This window comes from Babylonia areolata, chromosome 9 (assembly GCF_041734735.1).
Source record: "Babylonia areolata isolate BAREFJ2019XMU chromosome 9, ASM4173473v1, whole genome shotgun sequence".
Taxonomy (NCBI): Eukaryota; Metazoa; Mollusca; class Gastropoda; order Neogastropoda; family Buccinidae; genus Babylonia; species Babylonia areolata.
The window spans coordinates 28,761,749-28,781,748 of NC_134884.1; the positions used below are offsets into that span (position 1 = coordinate 28,761,749).

Sequence of the window (20,000 nt, forward strand, 5' to 3'; positions counted from 1 at the left end):
TGTGTTGTGGTAGCAGGAAGACCGTTGGTTTAACAATCTGATTGCTCACTTTTTTTTCTCCTCGAACAATAATGATGATAAAAACAAGAAAGGCAAGGCCTTCAAGACTCACTTGTGATGCACACTTAAACAAATAATAATAATAATAATAATAATAATGATAATAATGATAATAATAATAATAATAATATAGGAAGAAGGTTGGTTTAATCTTAATGCTCATTTTTTATTCTCCTCGAGCAATAATAACAACAGCAATAATGATAATAATAGTACCAAAGTGAACGACAAATGCAGCAAAATGGCCACAGACACAGGAAGTGCTGTGTTGTGGTAGGAAGAAGGTTGGTTTATCAAACTTGAAGCTCACTTTTTCTTCTCAAATACTACTACTACAAATAATAATAATAATAACAATAATAACAATACTACTACGAATAGTGCCAAAGTGAACACACGCATCAAATGGCCACAGACACAAGACGTGCTCTGAGGTGTGGTAGTGGGAAGATGGTTGGTTTATCAATCTGAAGCAGAACACTCTCTTTTTCTTCTCCTCAAATACGACCACTACTACTAATATTAATAATAGCAATAATTATAATAATAATACTAACACCAAAATAGTGAACACAAGCTGCAAATGGCCACAGACACAAAGAGTGAGCTGCGTTGCGACCGGAAGGAGGTCTGTTTATTAAACTTTAATGCTCACTTTTTCTTCTCCTTGAATAATAGAAATAACAATAAAAATACTAGTACTAGCAACGCCAAAGTGAACACATGCAGCAAATGGCCAGGCACAAGAAGTGAGCTGTGTTGTGGTAGCAGGAAGGAGGTTGGTTCATCAGTCTTAACACTCACTACTTCTTCACCTCAAATAATAGCACTACTACTACTACTACTACTACTACTAATAATAATAACAAGAAGAATACTACTAGTACTAACACCAAAAAAGTGAACACACGCAGTAAAATGGCCACAGACACAAAGCAGTGCTCTGTGTTGTGGTAGAAGAAAGGAGGTTGGTTTATCAAACTTAACGCTCACTTTTTCTTCTTGATTACAACTACTACTACTACTACTACTACTAACAATAATAATAATAATCATAACACCAAAGTGAACACATGCAGCAAAATGGCCACACACACAAAGAAGTGCTCTGTGTGTTGTGGCAGTAGGAAGACGGGTTGGTTTATCAAACTTAACGCTCACTTTTTCTTCTTGATTACAACTACTACTACTACTACTACTACTAACAATAATAATAATCATAACACCAAAGTGAACACATGCAGCAAAATGGCCACACACACAAAGATGTGCTCTGTGTGTTGTGGCAGTAGGAAGACGGGTTGGTTTATCAAACTTAACGCTCACTTTTTCTTCTTGATTACAACTACTACTACTACTACTACTACTACTAACAATAATAATAATCATAACACCAAAGTGAACACATGCAGCAAAATGGCCACACACACAAAGATGTGCTCTGTGTGTTGTGGCAGTAGGAAGACGGGTTGGTTTATCAAACTTAACGCTCACTTTTTCTTCTTGATTACAACTACTACTACTACTACTACTAACAATAATAATAATAATAATCATGACACCAAAGTGAACACATGCAGCAAAATGGCCACACACACAAAGATGTGCTCTGTGTGTTGTGGCAGTAGGAAGACGGGTTGGTTTATCAAACTTAACGCTCACTTTTTCTTCTTGATTACAACTACTACTACTACTACTACTACTAACAATAATAATAATCATAACACCAAAGTGAACACATGCAGCAAAATGGCCACACACACAAAGATGTGCTCTGTGTGTTGTGGCAGTAGGAAGACGGGTTGGTTTATCAAACTTAACGCTCACTTTTTCTTCTTGATTACAACTACTACTACTACTACTACTACTAACAATAATAATAATAATCATAACACCAAAGTGAACACATGCAGCAAAATGGCCACACACACAAAGAAGTGCTCTGTGTGTTGTGGCAGCAGGAAGACGGGTTGGTTTATCAAACTTAACGCTCACTTTTTCTTCTCCTCGTAGAGGTTGTAGATGGCAGCCAGACACACTGCCACCAGGTTGGGCAGCACACGGGGGTGAGGACACTGGCTGCCTGGACCGTGCATGCTGCACACACACATGAACACGCATGGACATGCAAGCACGCACACATGAACATGCAAGCACGCGCACACACCCAAGCACAAACAGGAACAGACATACACAAACACGCATACACACACAAGAAAGAAATATATGCAGGCACGCGTGTACACACACACACACACACAACTTATCAATTATGTGTGTGTGTGTGTGTGTGTGTGTGTATGCATTCCTTCGTTCTTTTGCTTAACGTCTATCCACATTTGTGATTTTAGACGAAAATCCATCATCTCCCCCACCCCACCCATGCCTTAAATCATCACTACTTTCCCTGAATAAACAAAATAAAATAAACTAACAAGTCAACCAGTATAATTACAACAAAGAGCCAATTGGGCTCCAAATTTAACTCTAAACTTTTTCAAGCATGTTGATTATCACAACATCTCTGTGGCTGCCTTCACCTCTACACTCCATCTCGCTCACTACGATCAGCTTCGGATCCACTCCACTTACGCATACCCAGATTCGAACTCTTGACTGTTGGCCGCCATTCTTTCTCTGTCTCTGGACCTTGCAATTGGAAAGAACTTCCTCTTTCGCTTCGTCAAGTCTCCACACTCAGCTCTTTCAAGTCTGGCCTTAAAACCCACCTCTTCCCAAAATAGCCTCCCTTCCCTGCCTCTTCCTTGTCTTTAGTTTCTCCAGTTTTAGAGTTATGCGTGTATGAGAATGACTGGTGTGAAAGCGCTTAGATTTGTCTATGCACAAGATTCAGCGCTATATAAGTACCATTATTATTATTATTATTATTATTATTATTATCATATAAGACATTTCTAATGAAAGCAGACAGAACTGCAGATTTTGTAAATGACATAGGTAAATATGGTTTTAACTGTTCACATCTATGGATGATAGGCACGGGGGTAATTTCACTGCCGCAAATGCAAGTCACATTAGAAATATATTTTGTTTTTATGGCATCCAGTCGTAGTCTGTATATTAGACTGGTGAGCCTTCTGCTACTGTGATGTCCTTTTGTTTTAAAAGAAAACGTGATCAATTTTGCACAAGCTATTGTCAGTATTTTCTCCTGTTTTAGCTTACTGACATGGTTCCAGCAAGTTTTCTCCAGTAGAGAATAACCTTCTTGTAATGAATATGGAATTCAAAGTTCTATGGCATTGTAGATGTTCATTGCGGCTTTTTTTGCACAACAATCCACTCACTCATTTCCCACAATCCCTTTGTGAGAAGGGATCCAACAAAGTTAATCTTTGTACCACAAATGGTCAAAACATCAATTATATAACAAATTTCTGTTACGAGTACTCCTCTTGTCTTCAAACAGGGATCGCGCTAAACTTTTTCAAAACGCGTGCAGCTTACGCAAAGTCGGCAAAAAAACGCGTAAGTTAGAGTCAAAATTGCGTCAGACCTATGATACACAAGTCACAAAACAACTGTCCCATATCAGCAGAAGAGTCCGACAGCCATGGAAAATCTCTTTTCCACAGAACACTGAATCTTTTGTGAACTTCCAACCATGGCTTTTTAGCTGGTAAAGTGGTCGTTTCTGACGACGATGTTGAAGCCGACGATGTTGAAGTCGCAAGCTGCTCAGAAGCATCAGCCGGAGATTGCTCTGGAGCAATAGTTTCACGACTAGACGAAAAAAACGATGACAACTTGCGCTGCATATTGCGTCGATTCCGTGACTGAGATACAGTGGAAAACAAAAAAACACTAGGGCCTAGGCTAGCGGAGTAATGTTCAGCAGTCAAACAAGGCTTAACTTTCCCGCTACAGGGTCACGCCCTGTAATGACGCCACTCTGTTCCAAAACTCGTCAGCTAAGCAGTGTTGTGCGTGCGCGTACTCTGTTAATTGGCTGTAGCTGTTAAGAGTCACGTAGGCATCTCGCAGTGCTCCGCATGCACAGACACTTTGTCTTGTACCGTCTGATTCAGTATCGCAAACCTAGCTGCAAAGTCAGTCCTAAAGTTGCATTGATACGGCTTGGAGTAAAAGTTGTTTTGTGTAAGTGTTAAGCGTCAGCGCTGTGAAAATGCGTCAGCGAAAATCAAAATGCATCAAATACGTGAAAAACATGTGTTAACGCTATCCCTGTTCAAATTAAAAAATTTTAATGCTTGTAGTATAGATTTAGAATCAACACAAAATAACACTTGAATTTTGGTAATTGGAAGATCTAGTAAGTGACTTAATCCTATTAATATAGCCATAAGTTATGCTGTGAATATAGGATATGATTGTACTTCTCTATGTAAATGCTGCCCCTGCCTGATTGTTATCAAGTGCTGAACCATCTTCATATACTTTAAGGTGATATGGATAATTTTCTTGAATGTGAGATTTAATAAAAGCAGGGAGAACAGGGCCTTCAGCTTTCTTTAAATCTATGTAATTAATGTCAAATGTTGCTTTGTTCATCTCCCATTTAGGCATTGTCGTATATAATAACCAAGGGACAGTTTGATTTGGGTTCACTCCTGATGATTAAAATATGCCAGAGGTGCAAGTACCTATAGTCGTGAGGGAGTGTGCTCTTTTAGGGAAATGAAGGTTTGATTTTAAACTGATCTCAGTAATATTTGAATTTTGAACTGTTGTACTTCTCAAGATATATTTTGCTGATGCAAGTAATACTTTCATTTCTGTGTATGTTTTGAAAGTTAAAGCATGAACTGGAACACCAATAGCAAGCTGATATGCTTTACCATCTACACTATGTAATTTTATAACATATATTTTGGTGCAGAAAAGAATACCTCTTGTGCAATGGTTAGCTTTGAGTGTACTAGCGATGTTGCTAGGTGGATAAGTCCAGAGGTACCCTGACCCCAGTGTTGCCTGCTAACAATCTTTAATAAGTTGAGGCTGTTTCTAGCCTTTGTCAAGAGGTATTCCAAGTGTATATTCCATGTCAGTTTTGATGTGAGATATGTGCCAAGGAATTCTACTACTTGTTTATATTCTGCCACTGACCCATCTATTTTAAAAAGGGGTAATGGGTCTGGGTTATAACCAGGATTAAACAGAACCTTGCATGGTTTCTCTGGCTGCAGAGTCCAACCATTTTCTGACATCATATAGTTTGGCAGCTTATTTAGTTCTTCTTGATACAGCCTCTTTGCATAATTTATTGATCTGAGAGGGGTATTTTTTTATATTGTTAGTTTCATCCATATGCATATATCATCTGCATATCGTACCTTTTCAACATTATTTGATAAAGACTTTGGAAGATCGTGAGTCAAGATGTTGAAAAGTATTGGTGCGATTACCGATCCTTGTGGGATTCCCATGTCAAGTGATCTGGAGTTAGAGTAAGTATTTCTTACCTTTGTTTTGATTACTCTATTGCTTACAAAAGCTTTGAAATGATTTAACATGTGTGTGTGTGTGTGTGTGTGTGTGTGTGTTGTGTGTGTGTGTGTGTGTGTGTAACATACTAATATCACTAAAATGGAAAGACGTTACACTAAGGAAACATACATCAACACATATGTTCGCCTACACACGACAATGCACCTTTAACAGGAAATGACCACTTGTTTTTTTGTTGTTGTTGTGTTTGTTGCTGATGTTGTTGTTTTTGCTGTTGTTTTTATATGTACATAATGTGTGTGAGTGTGTGTGTGTGTGCGTGTATACATGTGTGTCAGAGTGCATGTGTGAATACATGTCAAAACGCTCACGAGCACGAATGCATACATGTGCGCACGCATGAAAGGACGCACATGCCCAAACACGTGTCCACGTGACTGCCAGCATGGGAATTTTTTTTTTCCAGGAGTGAGCCAGACATCTCATTAAATAATTGACAGTGTTGCTGCAGACTGCAGAAGGCACAGATGCAATTAGTGCACTGATCATACGCCACCAGGCACCTTGGGTACAGGCCATTCACCCATGAAAAACAAAACAAAAAACAACAGCAAACAAAACAAAAAAAAAACACAAAAAGCTGTCTGTCTCTTCCTGACCACCACTGAAAACAAAACCATTTACGTGGTGGCAGTTTTGTTGCATGTTTAAAGACACACCCGAGGGGCTTGTGAGCAGAGACAGGCTAACATATAAATATATATGTGTGTGAGAGTGGAGAGTGGGAGACTGTGTGTGTGTGTGTGTGTGTGTGTGTGTGTGTGTGTGTGTGTGTGTGTGTTTGTGTGTGTGTGTGTGTGTGATGTGTGTGTGTTTGTGTGTGTGTGTGACCAACAAAACAACAACTGAAACCTAACAACAAGGAGAGACAGAGAGAGAGAGAGAGAGAGAGAGAGAGAGAGAGAGAGAGAGAAAGACCCATCTTCATTAATAATTCATCAATGTAAGGCCCACAACAAAATGAGCACCCTCTCCACCACCACCTCCTACCCTTACCCTCCCCCCCCCCCTTCCTCCAAAAATCAATACATCATCATCATTACAAAAGCCTGAAGCACTCAGTGCTCTAAATGACTGACTGACTTGCGTTCAACCCCCCCACCCCCCCACACACACACACACACACCCACACCCACTCCACCCCCACATCCCATCTCTACCCCTCCAGGCTTAACTATGCAGTCATCACAGCCTGTCAGTGGGGGGCTGGGGGTGGGGTGTGGGGTGTGGGGGGGGGGGGGGGGGGGGGGTGTAAGAAGTGATGACAGAGGTGGAGAGTCTGGAATCAATGCTGTGAACTATCACACTACCACTGGTCACCATCACAACACTACCACCACCACCACCATCACATTACCACTGGTCACCATCACAACACTACCACCACCACCACCATCACATTACCACTGGTCACCATCACAACACTACCACCACCACCACCATCACATTACCACTGGTCACCATCACAACACTACCACCACCACCACCACCACCATCACACTACCACTGGTCGCCATCCCCATAACAACACCACCACCACCATCACCACACCAACACACTGTGGCGGCTTAGCATCAGATGCTGAGCTCTTAGTCCTAAGAGCCAGTATGCCACTACTTCTCCTACCACAACAATAGGAAGGACAGTGATGATAATTATGATAAAATCATGAATGATGATGGTGATGATGAAACGTGCAGCCACACTCAAATAATCTACACACGACAACCACCGCTGCTACTTCTACTACCACAACAACAATAATGGTGGTGATGATAATGATGATAATTATGAATGATGATGATGATGATAATGAATGATGCAGTCACACTCAAATCACACTCAATTCATTTACACACTACTGCCACAGCTGATACTTCCACTAACATTAATTCTTCTGGTATCACAATGGCAATAATGATGATGATGATAATGATGATGATAACTGTGATAACTATGAATGATGATGATGGTGGTGGTGGTGATGCAATCACACTGCTACTACAACTGTAGTACTACTGTGTTGCTTCCACTAATTAATAAGATCATTTCTACTTCCACAACAACGATGATGATAATGATGATAATGAATGATGAAGACGATGATTATGAATGATGCAGCAACACCCAAATAATTTACAAACTGCTACCACTGCTGCTGCTTCCACTGACAATACTACTTCTACAACCACAATCCGACAATGCCAATGATGATAATGGCAGTGACGATAACATTTAATGATAATAATGATAATGGTGACCATGATGACAATAACAAGTTAACAATTTTGATGACGACATCAACTAATGACAACGGTAATACATTCTCACAATCCTCCGAATCAAATGCTAGGTGGGTCAGCCCTAACTGAGAGAAACCCAAGATGAAAACCATCCAATAACGGCATGGCCACTCATTTAGCTGCTGACATGTGCAGAGGATCAGGACTCTGCCTAGTCTCCAGCAAACGTCAGCACGTTTCTGACACTACCTTTACACAAATACAAAGAAGTCGTGTGACAAACAAAAAACAATAACCAAAATAGAGAGAAAAAAAAAAAAAAAACAGCAACTATCGGATCAATACATCTCCTGTTTTTGTAGCCCTGCAGTGAATGGTCTTCATCATTCATACCTTGTGGTGGTGGTCAACTGGTCAACACCCTCTGGCCTAACAATGTTGACCATGAACTGTTTTATAAGCCCAAAGAACTCTTTGCGGGAGAGAACAACATCTAAAGAACTGTCTGGCTATTTGTCTGGATTTGTGTGCGCGTGCGTGTGTGTGTGATATTTTGTTATTAAAGTTTGTCTGGAAAAACAATCTCAAAGAAAATCTGTCTGGGTGGAAAAATCATCTTAAAGAATTGTTCGACCAGAAAAAAAAGGTAATAACCTGAAAGATGTTTGTCTAGGGGTGGGAGAGAGGGGGCAAGTGAAAGAAAAAACAGTGTGGAATGGAATATAATCTGAAATAGCTTTTTGCCTGGAAAAATAATCTGGAAAAAAAAGTCTCAAATAAATGTTTGTTTGAATAAAATTTTTTGCTTACACAAGTATATGAATGCATGTACACACACATCTATGTGTGACCATGCCTGGTATGCCCTCGCTTCCTTGTACATTTATCTGTCGACATGTCTTTGTGTTCGTGTATATCAGTATGACTGTGTGTTTGTGCAGAGAGGTGTGTGTGGTTTCTTTTACGTTAAAACCTGAAACTGGTAAGTGCAAGTTTGCATGCATGCAGGCATGTATGTATGTGTGTGCATGTACCTCTGCATTCAAGCTTGCATGTGTGTGCACATGTGTGATAGCACTACCTTGTCTTCATTATTTTCCACAGACCCACCTCTCTATGAAGTTCTGCACCACTCTGGTCCCGTCGTTCTGGCAGTTGAGGGCCTGTAAGTACTCCTGTATAAAGGTTCTCATCCGCGGGTACTTGCCAAAGTCCTGCACAATCACCCCAACACAGCAACATAGACAACAGAACACTATCACAAAAAGTATGCAAGAGAAGAGCAGAAAAGTTTCCTTTACTCAGAATTGAAATACTGTTGATTTCTCCGCATTAAGAGGGTAGCAGCTCACAGAGGACAGGAATAAGACCCCTTTCCAATCTCCCAGGTCAACATATGTGCAGATCTGCTTGTGCCTGAACCCTCTTCGTGTGTGTACGCAAGCAGAAGATCAAAATATGCACGTTAAAGAACCTGTAATCCATGTCAGTGTACATGCATTATGGAAAAAAGAACATACCCAGCATGCACACACCCCAAAACGGGAGTATGGCTGCCTACATGGCGGGATAAAAACAGTCACATACATAAAAGCCCACTCGTGTACACACAAGTGGACGTGGAAGCTGCAGCCCACAAACCAAGAAGAAGAAGACCCCTGTCAGAGTCCACACCAGTGGGTTGGGTATAGTTGTGTGCAATTAAACTTAGGTTTCATCTTGCTTCCATGGCCTCTCAGCATATTCATTAACAAAACCGATACAAGAAAGTCTTGGGTTGGACACACTGTCAGTGAACTAAGTTCACAGCTGCAATGAAGTTGCCTGGCAACAGGCAGCGGACCTTGGTGTTGCAACAGGCCAGTAACCTGCTGAGTCTAGGCTTTCTTGTCAGGGACATCCTTCTGTATGTATCCGGAACCAGAAGATCTTTACCAATGTACATAAAACATCTTTCTGAGTAGACATTCTTCTGTATGTATCGGGAACCAGAGGATCTTTACCAACGTACATAAAACGTCTTTCTGAGTGCAAAACACAGGGAGCCCACCCCTAGACGGAAACATCTTCATTCTCTGATTTAATGAGTCTGAGATGGAAGTGACAGGCAGACAGAATTAATCACCACCACCAGACTTGTGCAGTCTCAGGGATCAGTGTGTTCAAGGCAAAGAACAAGAAACATGGAACAAAATCCTTTTCTTTTAGTTTCACTTTTTCCTGGTTTATTTGTTTGTTTGCTTGTTTTTACAAAGTATTCTAAGTACTCGAACACACATCAGTCAGGTTTTTATTCTTTCTTTTTTTTTTTCTCTCCTGATCATTGTCTTTCCCCTCCTCTCCCCACCACACCCCCACCCCCAGCCACCATCCAAATCCTTCACATCCCAAACACCACTCCCTCCTAACTTCTCTAAAGTACAAAGCTTTTCAGATGGACAGTACACTCTCCAACAACATGTCATAAATAGTCTCTTTGGACTTGTTTTGGAATTCATGTTGAGCTTAGTCTTTTCTGAAGGACTAGGACTCTCAAACCAGGTGGCAAGATTGCACTTACTCTTAGTGCTGCTGTCCAGCTAGCCTTTTGGGGACCATCCCAACGTCGACTGTCCTAAAGCCCTCTTAGCTGAGAGAGTGGGTATCTACCTTGAGCAAGACAATCTCAACTATAATCCATATTCAAATTCTAGCCCAGATCATCAGGACAGTAGTCACCTTGTCTGCTGTTTTGATGGCCACAGTCGTACATGACTGACTATCATACATGTACATGGTCCTGAGGCCTTCAAACTGAAGGCACACCCACAGTGCTGAAAAACACCTCTCACTGCTGATGCACACCTTTCACTTTCACTTCCCTGCAGGATTGCCAGGCGCATACTTCTGTTATCCTTCAAACAGAGATGCCAACCCATCTGAACTCTTTTTTAGGAACAATTGAAATGAAATGGGAATTTTGTTTAGTATCACTCAGACCCTCAGTCACATCAGCATACATACAAGCTTGCTTACATGGCACATGTACGTTTACCTTCATGGCATACGTGCAACATTTACTTGCCACAACACATGGCACATGTACGTTTACCTTCATGGCATACGTGCAACATTTACTTGTCACAACAAAGTCAAATTCTGCCTTTGGAGACTGACTGTTCTCTACAAATTAGGCCTGTTTCTCATTGTCCACAGCGTTCTTGGTGCACTGTCTGCAGGCTGACTGTTCTCTACAAATTAGGCCTGTTTCTCACTGTCCAGAGCGTTCTTGGTGCACTGTCTGCATTTCCCCAGGGAGTCATCAGACTAGAGACTAGTAGAGTGACTCACATAAACTATGCCCATCACCAAACCACCAAGCGGCTCATAACAAACAAAAAAACAAAGAAAAAGAAAAAAGCAGATGGCCAACTCCAGCCAGCTGAAAATGAGCTTGTCAGAACAATTCTGACATCGTCATAACAGCCAAACAATTTGTGACAGGTCATAAAATACAAGAAAATACAGACAGGACAGTTCATGTCGCTACTCAAATATAGGTCAACCATAGTAAAAAGGTCTCGCTATTCAAATATAGGTCAACCATAGTAAAAAGGTCTCGCTATTCAAATATAGGACAACCATAGTAAAAAGGTCTCGCTATTCAAATATAGGACAACCATAGTAAAAAGGTCTCGCTATTCAAATATAGGTCAACCATAGTAAAAAGGTCTCGCTACTCAAATATAGGTCAACCATAGTAAAAAGGTCTCGCTATTCAAATATAGGTCAACCATAGTAAAAAGGGATATCTTTATTGCTAAGCAGCAAAACACCAAAGTACTCTTAAAGGTACACCTGTTTGGTGGGTGACTCTCAACTGCACAGTCTTGGGTCTCCTGAATCAGCCCACATCAAGCACAACTCAGTAGCTGGCCAGGGGCAGACCAATCCTACAATGAATATTTGCTCCAGAAAAACAACAACAACAATAATCGCTTCCCTCATCGTTCATCATTTCAAACAGTCTCAAACCTTGTGTGCTCCTTCAATGGCACAGACGCATGGTGCAGAATACAATGTGGACGGGGGTCTGGAGGGAGAGAAGGAAGGGGGTGGGTGGGTGGGCGGGGTGGTGGGGGGGGGAGGGGGGATAAAAAGAAAAGAAAAAAAAAAGGAGATGCAGAAGAAAGAAGAAGAAGAAAATGCTGTGCAACAACTCACCATGTTGTGCTTCAGAATTCGCTGCACCACTGGTGTAAACAGATCCATCACCAGGCTGGATCGGGGGCAGGTCTTGCAGTGCTGGATCACACAGCGCAATCATTAACACACACACACACACACACAACACACGCAAAAATACATCAAACATGACTTTGCACACACCACACACACATGCAAACACACAATCCAACACACACAAAACACACACAACACACAAGATGCACCACACAATGCAACAACCACACACACCGTTTGCACAAAAGTGCACACACACACAACACACAATACACATGCACAAATGCACACACAATGCACTTGTGCACACACACACACACACACACACACACACACAGATGCCAACAAACACACACACACACACACACACGCGTACACACACACACAATCTATCTCTCTCTCTCTCACACACAAACACACACACACACACACACATACACAAACATATGCACACATGTGCACAGACACAGACACACACATAACCACCCACATACACCCCCCTCCCCTCCCTCCCCCCCCCCCACACACACAGAACATGCACAAAAAAAAGAGAAAAAAAACAACAACCAACAAGAAGATATATAACATACACACCAAACTGAAAAAGTCGCAGATTTCCTGAGTGGGATGGTTATTTTCTAACAACGGAGCCAAGGCGATGATGATGTTTTCATGGGCTGCTCGGGAAATGGTCTCTGTATTGTTCTGTTAACACACACACACACACACACACACACACACACACACGCATGCATGCACCCAAGCACAAACACACACACACATGCGTATGTGCACATGTACACAGACACACACACACACACACACACACACACACAAGGACACACTCAGTAAACAGCATATAATAAAACCAAAACAAACAAAATAAAATAATTACAATTTTCTTATATACCATTCTACAAAAAAAAAAAAAAAAAAAAAAAAAAAAATCCGAAACAAAATCTTTTTTTTTTTTTTCTTTTGCAGCTTCATGACCTGAGCCATTTCAGTGGCATAACTTCCACGCTGCTCATTCCTAGCTCCACTCCCACCCCCCACTTCCCCTCCCCCCCCCCCCCCTCCCCCACCCAACAAAGCCACAACTGAGTTCATCTGTTGCAATCTCAGAACAAAGGAGAGAGAAAAAAAAAGAAAGCTTTACATATATACAATTCTTTCACCAACCAATGTCCCATTACATTTCTACATGCTGTTCCTAAGCATGAATGACAAGTCTGTCCTCAAATTAATGTCTCATAACATCTCACGCATACCGTTCCAAAGCATACAGTTCAGTTCAGTTCAGTTTGTTCAGTTACTCAAGGAGGCATCACTGCGTTCGGACAAATCCATATACACCACACAACATCTGCTAAGCAAATGCCTGACCAACAGCGTAAGCCAACGCACATTGTCAGGCCTTGAGAAATGTAGATTAACAAGTCTGGCCTCAAACCAATGTCCCGTAACATTTCCGCATACTGTTCCCAAGCATAGGTAACAACAACAAGTCTGTCCTCAAAGCAATGTCCCGTAACATTTCCACATACTGTTCCCAGGCATATGTAACAACAAGTCTGTCCTCAAAGCAATGTCCCGTAACATTTCCACATACTGTTCCCAGGCAGAGGTAACAACAAGTCTGTCCTCAAAGCAATGTCCCGTAACATTTCCACATACTGTTCCCAAGTGTAAGTAACAACAAGTCTGTCCTCAAAGCAATGTCCCGTAACATTTCCACATACTGTTCCCAAGCATAGGTAACAACAAGTCTGTCCTCAAAGCAATGTCCCGTAACATTTCCACATACTGTTCCCAGGCATAGGTATCAACAACAAGTCTGTCCTCAAAGCAATGTCCCGAAACATTTCTGCACACTATTCCCAGGCATAGGTAACAACAACAAATCTGTCCTCAAAGTAATGCCCCATAACATTTCCACATACTGTTCCCAGGCACAGGTAACAACAAGTCTGTCCTCAAAGCAATGTCCCGTAACATTTCCGCATACTGTTCCCAGGCATAGGTAACAACAAGTCTGTCCTCAAAGCAATGTCCCGAAACATTTCTGCACACTATTCCCAGGCGTAGGTAACAATGAGTCTGTCCCAACCTTACCTGCTGCAGGAGTTCTGAGATCAAATCCAGAGGAAACTGGAACACTGAAGCGTCCTGTATGGGCGTGGCAAGTGACATGTCGACTAGATTCTGCACACACAGAAACACAAAAATGCAGCATGGTCCAATGCACCTACTGATGTCTCACTCCTCTACCAATCACAGCATCATGAAAGTCTTTCTATCCATTCACCTCTTCTCTCTCTCTCTCTTTCACTTTGGGTCCTAGTCACTTTTTTTTAATTTTATCTAAAGTTAGCTTTCAAACTGACTAGAAATAACAAAACGTAAGCATAATGGTTCTAATTATGTCTTGGGGGCTCAAAGAGGTGCCTCTCTGTTCTAAGTATGACTGCAAACAGGGTAGTGTTGCATCTCTGTTCTATGTGTGACGGTGCATATCGCAACATTACACCTCTGTTCTTTGCATGTGTGGCAGGCAGTATGTATATATATAACAGTTTTACACCTCTGCCCTACGTGAATCTTCTGGCCCAACACCATCTCCAATCAACAACTAGTCATCCAGTGCAGTCAAGAGAACATGAGGACCATCATCATGAAAAGGTGGTGGAAACGGATTGGACACGTGCCATGCGAAGACAGCAAGGAAACATCACCAGGACAGCTCTTCACTGGACACCAGGAGGATGACGCAAAAGAGCAAGGCCAAAGAACACCTGGTGTTGAACAACAAACAGCGAACTCATGACCCTGAAGGCACACCAGGGGTACCATTCTGAGACTGGCCCAAAAGAGACAAGAGTGATGGTTCTTCATTGCTAATCTACATGCCAGAGGTTGATGGGCAATGACTTATCCAATACTAAAGTGGCTAAGTCTGTGTGTGATGACTGCAACATGATGTTGCATCTCTGTTCTATGTGTGATTAAAACAACAATGTTACACTTCTGTTCTAGGTGTGATTAATACAATACAAAGTTACACCTCTGTTTTAAGTGTGGTTAATACAGCACAATATTACATCTCTGTACCACGAGTGATTAATATAACAATGTTACACCTCTGTTCTATGTGTGATGAATGCAACACAATGTCACACATCTGTTCTATATGTGATGAATACAAATTACAACACAAAGTTACATGTTCTATGTGTGATGAATAAAACATAATTTTACACCTCTGTTCTATGTGTGAATAATACAACACAATGTAACATGTTCTATATGTGATTAATACAACACAAAGTTACACCTCTGTTCTGTGTGTGATAAATACAAAACAATGCTACATTTTCTATGTATGGTGAATACAACAGCATGTTACACGCTGTATGTGTGATGAATACAACACAATGTTACATTTTGTATGTGTGATGAATACAACACAATGTTACACCTCTGTTCTATATGATGACTACTACAAAATGTTACACTGCATTTTGTATACAATATGCGATGAATACAACACAATGTTACACCTCTTTTCTTCTAAGCGTGATGGATACAACACAATGTTACATTTTGTATGTGTAATGACTACAACACAATGTTATACCTCTGTTACATGTGTGATGACTACAACACAATGTTACAACTATGTTCTGTGTGTGATGAATACAAACCAATGTTACACCTCTGTTCTATGTATCATTGTATGTAACACAATGTTACACCTCTGTTCTATTTGTCACTGTATGCAACACAATGTTACACCTCTGTTCTATGCGTAACTGCATACAACACACTGTTACACCTCTGTTCTAAGTGTGATGAATACCATGAAGTGTTACATCTCTGTTCTATAAGTAATGAATCAACACAATGTTACACCTCTGTTCTATGAGTGAGGAATACAACACAATGTCACACTTCTGTTGTATCAGTGACTGCATTCAACACAATGTTACACGTGACAGCATACAACACAATGTTACACCTCTGTTTTATGTATGACGAACACAACACAATGTTACACCTCTGTTCTATGCGTGATGAATACAACACAATTGTACACTTCTGTTCTATGAGCGACTGCATTCAACACAATGTTACACCTGACTGCATACAACACAGTGTTAAACCTAAGAGTAACAGCACGCAATACAATGTTACACCTCTACTCTGTGTTTATCTGATGTTATTTCTCTGTTCTATGTGTCATCACATACAACACAGTATCACACTTCTGTTCTATTTGTCAATGCATACAACACAGTGTTACACCTGTGTTCTATTAGTGATAAATACAACACACAGCCTTACACCAGTGTTCTATGGGTGATGAATACAACACACAGTGTTACACCTGTGTCCTACGAATGATGAATACAACACAGTGATACACCTGTGTCCTATGAGTGCAAAACAAAACACAGTATGACATCTCTCTTCTCTGATTATGTCACTGCATACAATACAGCGCTGCACTTCTCTTTGATTTGTCATTGCATACAACAAAGCTTACAGCTATGCTCTATGAGTGATTGCATCCAGCAGAATGTCACACCTCTGTTCAATGTTTGACTAAACCAAAACAATGTTACAGCCCCTCGCTCCGTAAGTGACTGCAGCATCATGTGTGACTGCATACAACACCGTGTGTGTGTGTGTTCCATCAATACAGTGTTTACTCTATGTAACCCGTACTTGCCAAACAGAACATTGAGATCTTCTGATTCCTCCCAGCTAACTGTTCCCCGATACTTCCTTAACTCCTGTGGAAAGAGGTCATTTTCCGTCTTCGGCCCAACAACTTGGAATTCTCTGCCTATTGCTCTCAGACAAACAACTCATATATCTACCTTTAAAGTAAATCTTAAAGCTTATCTCTTAAAAAAAAAAAAAATACTTGTCATAACTCAAATAGTGCTGTTGTCCAAGGCCCATGGCAATGTGAGTGTGTGTGATTGGAGAGTAGGGAGAATGGAAGTGGGTAGATGGATGGTGGTGGTGTGGTTCGAAAGGGAGAATGACCCGATTTTTACCCATTTTACCTTTTCTATCCAAAATTTTATTTTACAATTTTTAAAAAATCTGCGGCATGCAGATTAAAATTATGTTCCTTTTTACATGTCTGTATTTCAAGTGAAAATTGCTGTCATCTGAGCCGTTAATCATGTGCGTGTCTGTGCGTGGGTGTTCGTGTGAGTGTTGGAGTGTAACAGTTGCAGTATTGATAGTATGTTACTTTGTCAGTTTTATGCATTGGGGTTTTTATAATATTAATGAATCTGTTTTTATGTTTCTACTACTTTTTATGTGCTTTCTTGTTTCACTTTAGGTACTCGATTGTAAAGCGCTTGGAGCTTGCTTATGCTAGTATGCTATATAAAAATAAAATAAAATATTATTAAACCCATACATGTCTACACAAACAGGAAGCCCTGACTGCACAGGCTAATGCCCTGGCTGTAAACCTGCATCTGTATTCAGACACAGAACTTAAGACAAGTTTCCTGTTTATCAGCCATACTTTTTTTTTTTTTTTTTTTTTTTTTTAGGCTTTGGTTTTCTTTGTTGTAATGTTGTTTTGGGGGAGTTTTTTGTTGTTGTTTTTTTCTTTTTTCATTTCCCAGACATGCTGTTCTTAACACCTGACAAGCCTGCCAACATTTCCTGTTTCTAAATTGTGAGTGACGTACAAAAAGGGGGGGGGGGGGGGGATGTTGTCCCATGAAATAAACAATGGAAAAACAACAACAACAGCTGTAAACCGCTGTGGCCTCTGCACCTTAACCATCACCATCCTGAATAAATGAAGTGCACCTCAGAAAGGGGGGGATTGGGGGGTGGGGGGGTGGGGGGTTGAGAGGCAAAATTTGCACCGAACAGGCTTTCATACACAGTTTTGTGAATTTTCATGTTAGCAAAAATCCCCAGGTTTAACTTGCCTGGGGTTGTTTCCCAATGTTCCTGCTGCTGTTTGGTTTGTTTCTTTTTTTTTCTTTTTCTTTTTTTCCTTCCAATTTTTCTTTTTTTCGGTTTGTTTTATGTTTATTCTTAGCCACTGGCCAAACACTGACAAACAATTTCTTTTTTTTTCTGGTTTGGGTGAAGCGGAGACGTGGGGCTCTTTCATTGCCTAGTACAAGCACTTTAAACAGTAAATGCAGCTTCATGAAAGTTTGAATCAGGTTTTGAAATGATCTATCATCTTATCTATTCAGTCTTGTTTCCCCTCGAGATGGCTCCGTCTTTCAGCATGTGTGCGTGTGTGTGTGTGTGTACAAAATGCCAACAGGTATCTGCTCATTGTGTGTCAACATAATTATTCTTGTACATCTAACTAATCTACTTATTCATCAAGTAAGTCGTTCTTCTATTTGTCTTTTTGCCCATGTGTCTTTCAGCATATATAGTCATGCATGTGGAGTGCTGGTCTAGGGGTAACGTGTCCGCCTGGAAAGCGAGAGAATCTGAGCACACTTGTTCGAATCTCACACTCACCAATATTTTCTCCTCCTTCACAAAACCTTGAGTGGTGGTCTGGATGCTAGTTATTTGGATGAGACAATAAACTGAGGTCTCATGTGCAGCATGCGCTTTGCGCATGTAAAAGAACCAACAGCAATAAAAGGGTTGTCCCTGGCGTAATTCTGAAGAAAAATCCACTTAATTAGGAAAACAAATACACTTGCTGGCAGAAGAGGGAAAAAAATAAAGGTGGGGCTTCACTGTAGCAATTTTTATTTGTATTTGTATTTCTTTTTATCACAACAGATTTCTCTGTGTGAAAGATGGGCTGCTTTCCCCAGGGAGAGCGCGTCGCTATACTACAGCGCCAACCTTTTTTTAAAAAAAATTTCCTGCATGCAGTTTTGTTTTTCCTATCGAAGCGGATTTTTCTACAGAATTTTGCCAGGAACAACCCTTTTGTTGCCATGGTTTCTTTTACGTGCGCTAAGTGCATACTGCACACGGGACCTCAGTTTATCGTCTCATCCGAATGACTAGCATCCAGACCACCACTCAAGGTCTAGTGGAGGGGGAGAAAATATCGGCGGCTGAGCCGTGATTCAAACCAGCACGCTCAGATTCTCTCGCTTCCTAGGTGGACAAGTTACCTCTAGGCCATCACTCCACTCCAATGCACTCTCAATGGGGAGAGCAGCCTAAATTTTATATAGACAAATCTGTTGTGACAGAAAAAAGTAATTTATTATTATTATTATTATTATTATTCATATATTGACAGGTATCTGCTTACTGTGTGTTGATGAACCTGTACTGTTTACATCAACCTTATCAGCTTATCCAACAAGTAGATCATTCTTCTTCTTGTATGTCTGTGTAACTTTCAGCATACATAAATTCAAAAATCAACAGGCACCTGCTTAGCTGTTCTTCCTGTCTGTCTCTGTCTCTGTTTTTCACCATGCAATATAAATGTGATATCAAGTAATCAACAGGTATGGATCTGCTAATTTCTTCATGTCTCTTCTGTCTGTCTATCATCATACAATATAAATTTGATATCAACAGGTATCTGCTAATTTCTTCTTTGTGTCTGTCTGTGTGTCTTTCACTAAAGAACGCAAATCATATCAAAAGGTATTTGTTCATTTGTTCTGTGTGTGTGTGTGTGTGTGTGTGTGTGTGTGTGTGTGTGTGTGTGTGTGTGTGTCTGTGTCTGTGTGTGTGTGTCTTTCACTATACACTATAAATTCTGTGTCAACAGGTAACTCCTAATTTCTTCATCATGTCTGTCTATTTATGTGTCTTTCACCTAACAATACAGATCTTATATGAACAAGTATATAATTTGCTAATTTAAAAAAATGTTCTTTGTCTGTCTGTCTGTCTGTCTATCTTTCCCCATACACTATAAATTCTTTATCAACAAGTTTGTACTAATTTCTTCTTTACGTCTGTGCATGTCTTTCAGAATACAATTTAAATTTTCCA

The 20,000-nt window shown here is 40.6% G+C and overlaps 1 protein-coding gene across 1 annotated transcript in view; it reads right to left on the reverse strand.

Annotated features, from left to right (window-relative positions):
- LOC143285819 (C-Maf-inducing protein-like) overlaps positions 1-20,000 on the reverse strand; it is a 71,801-nt gene that overhangs the window by 24,783 nt on the left and 27,018 nt on the right. The window contains exons 5-9 of the mRNA XM_076593248.1: positions 14,130-14,219; positions 12,609-12,719; positions 11,997-12,077; positions 8,904-9,007; positions 2,056-2,157 (exon numbers count right to left, since the gene is read on the reverse strand). Coding sequence (XP_076449363.1) covers positions 2,056-2,157; positions 8,904-9,007; positions 11,997-12,077; positions 12,609-12,719; positions 14,130-14,219 — 488 coding nt within the window. The remainder of the gene's footprint in view (positions 1-2,055; positions 2,158-8,903; positions 9,008-11,996; positions 12,078-12,608; positions 12,720-14,129; positions 14,220-20,000) is intronic.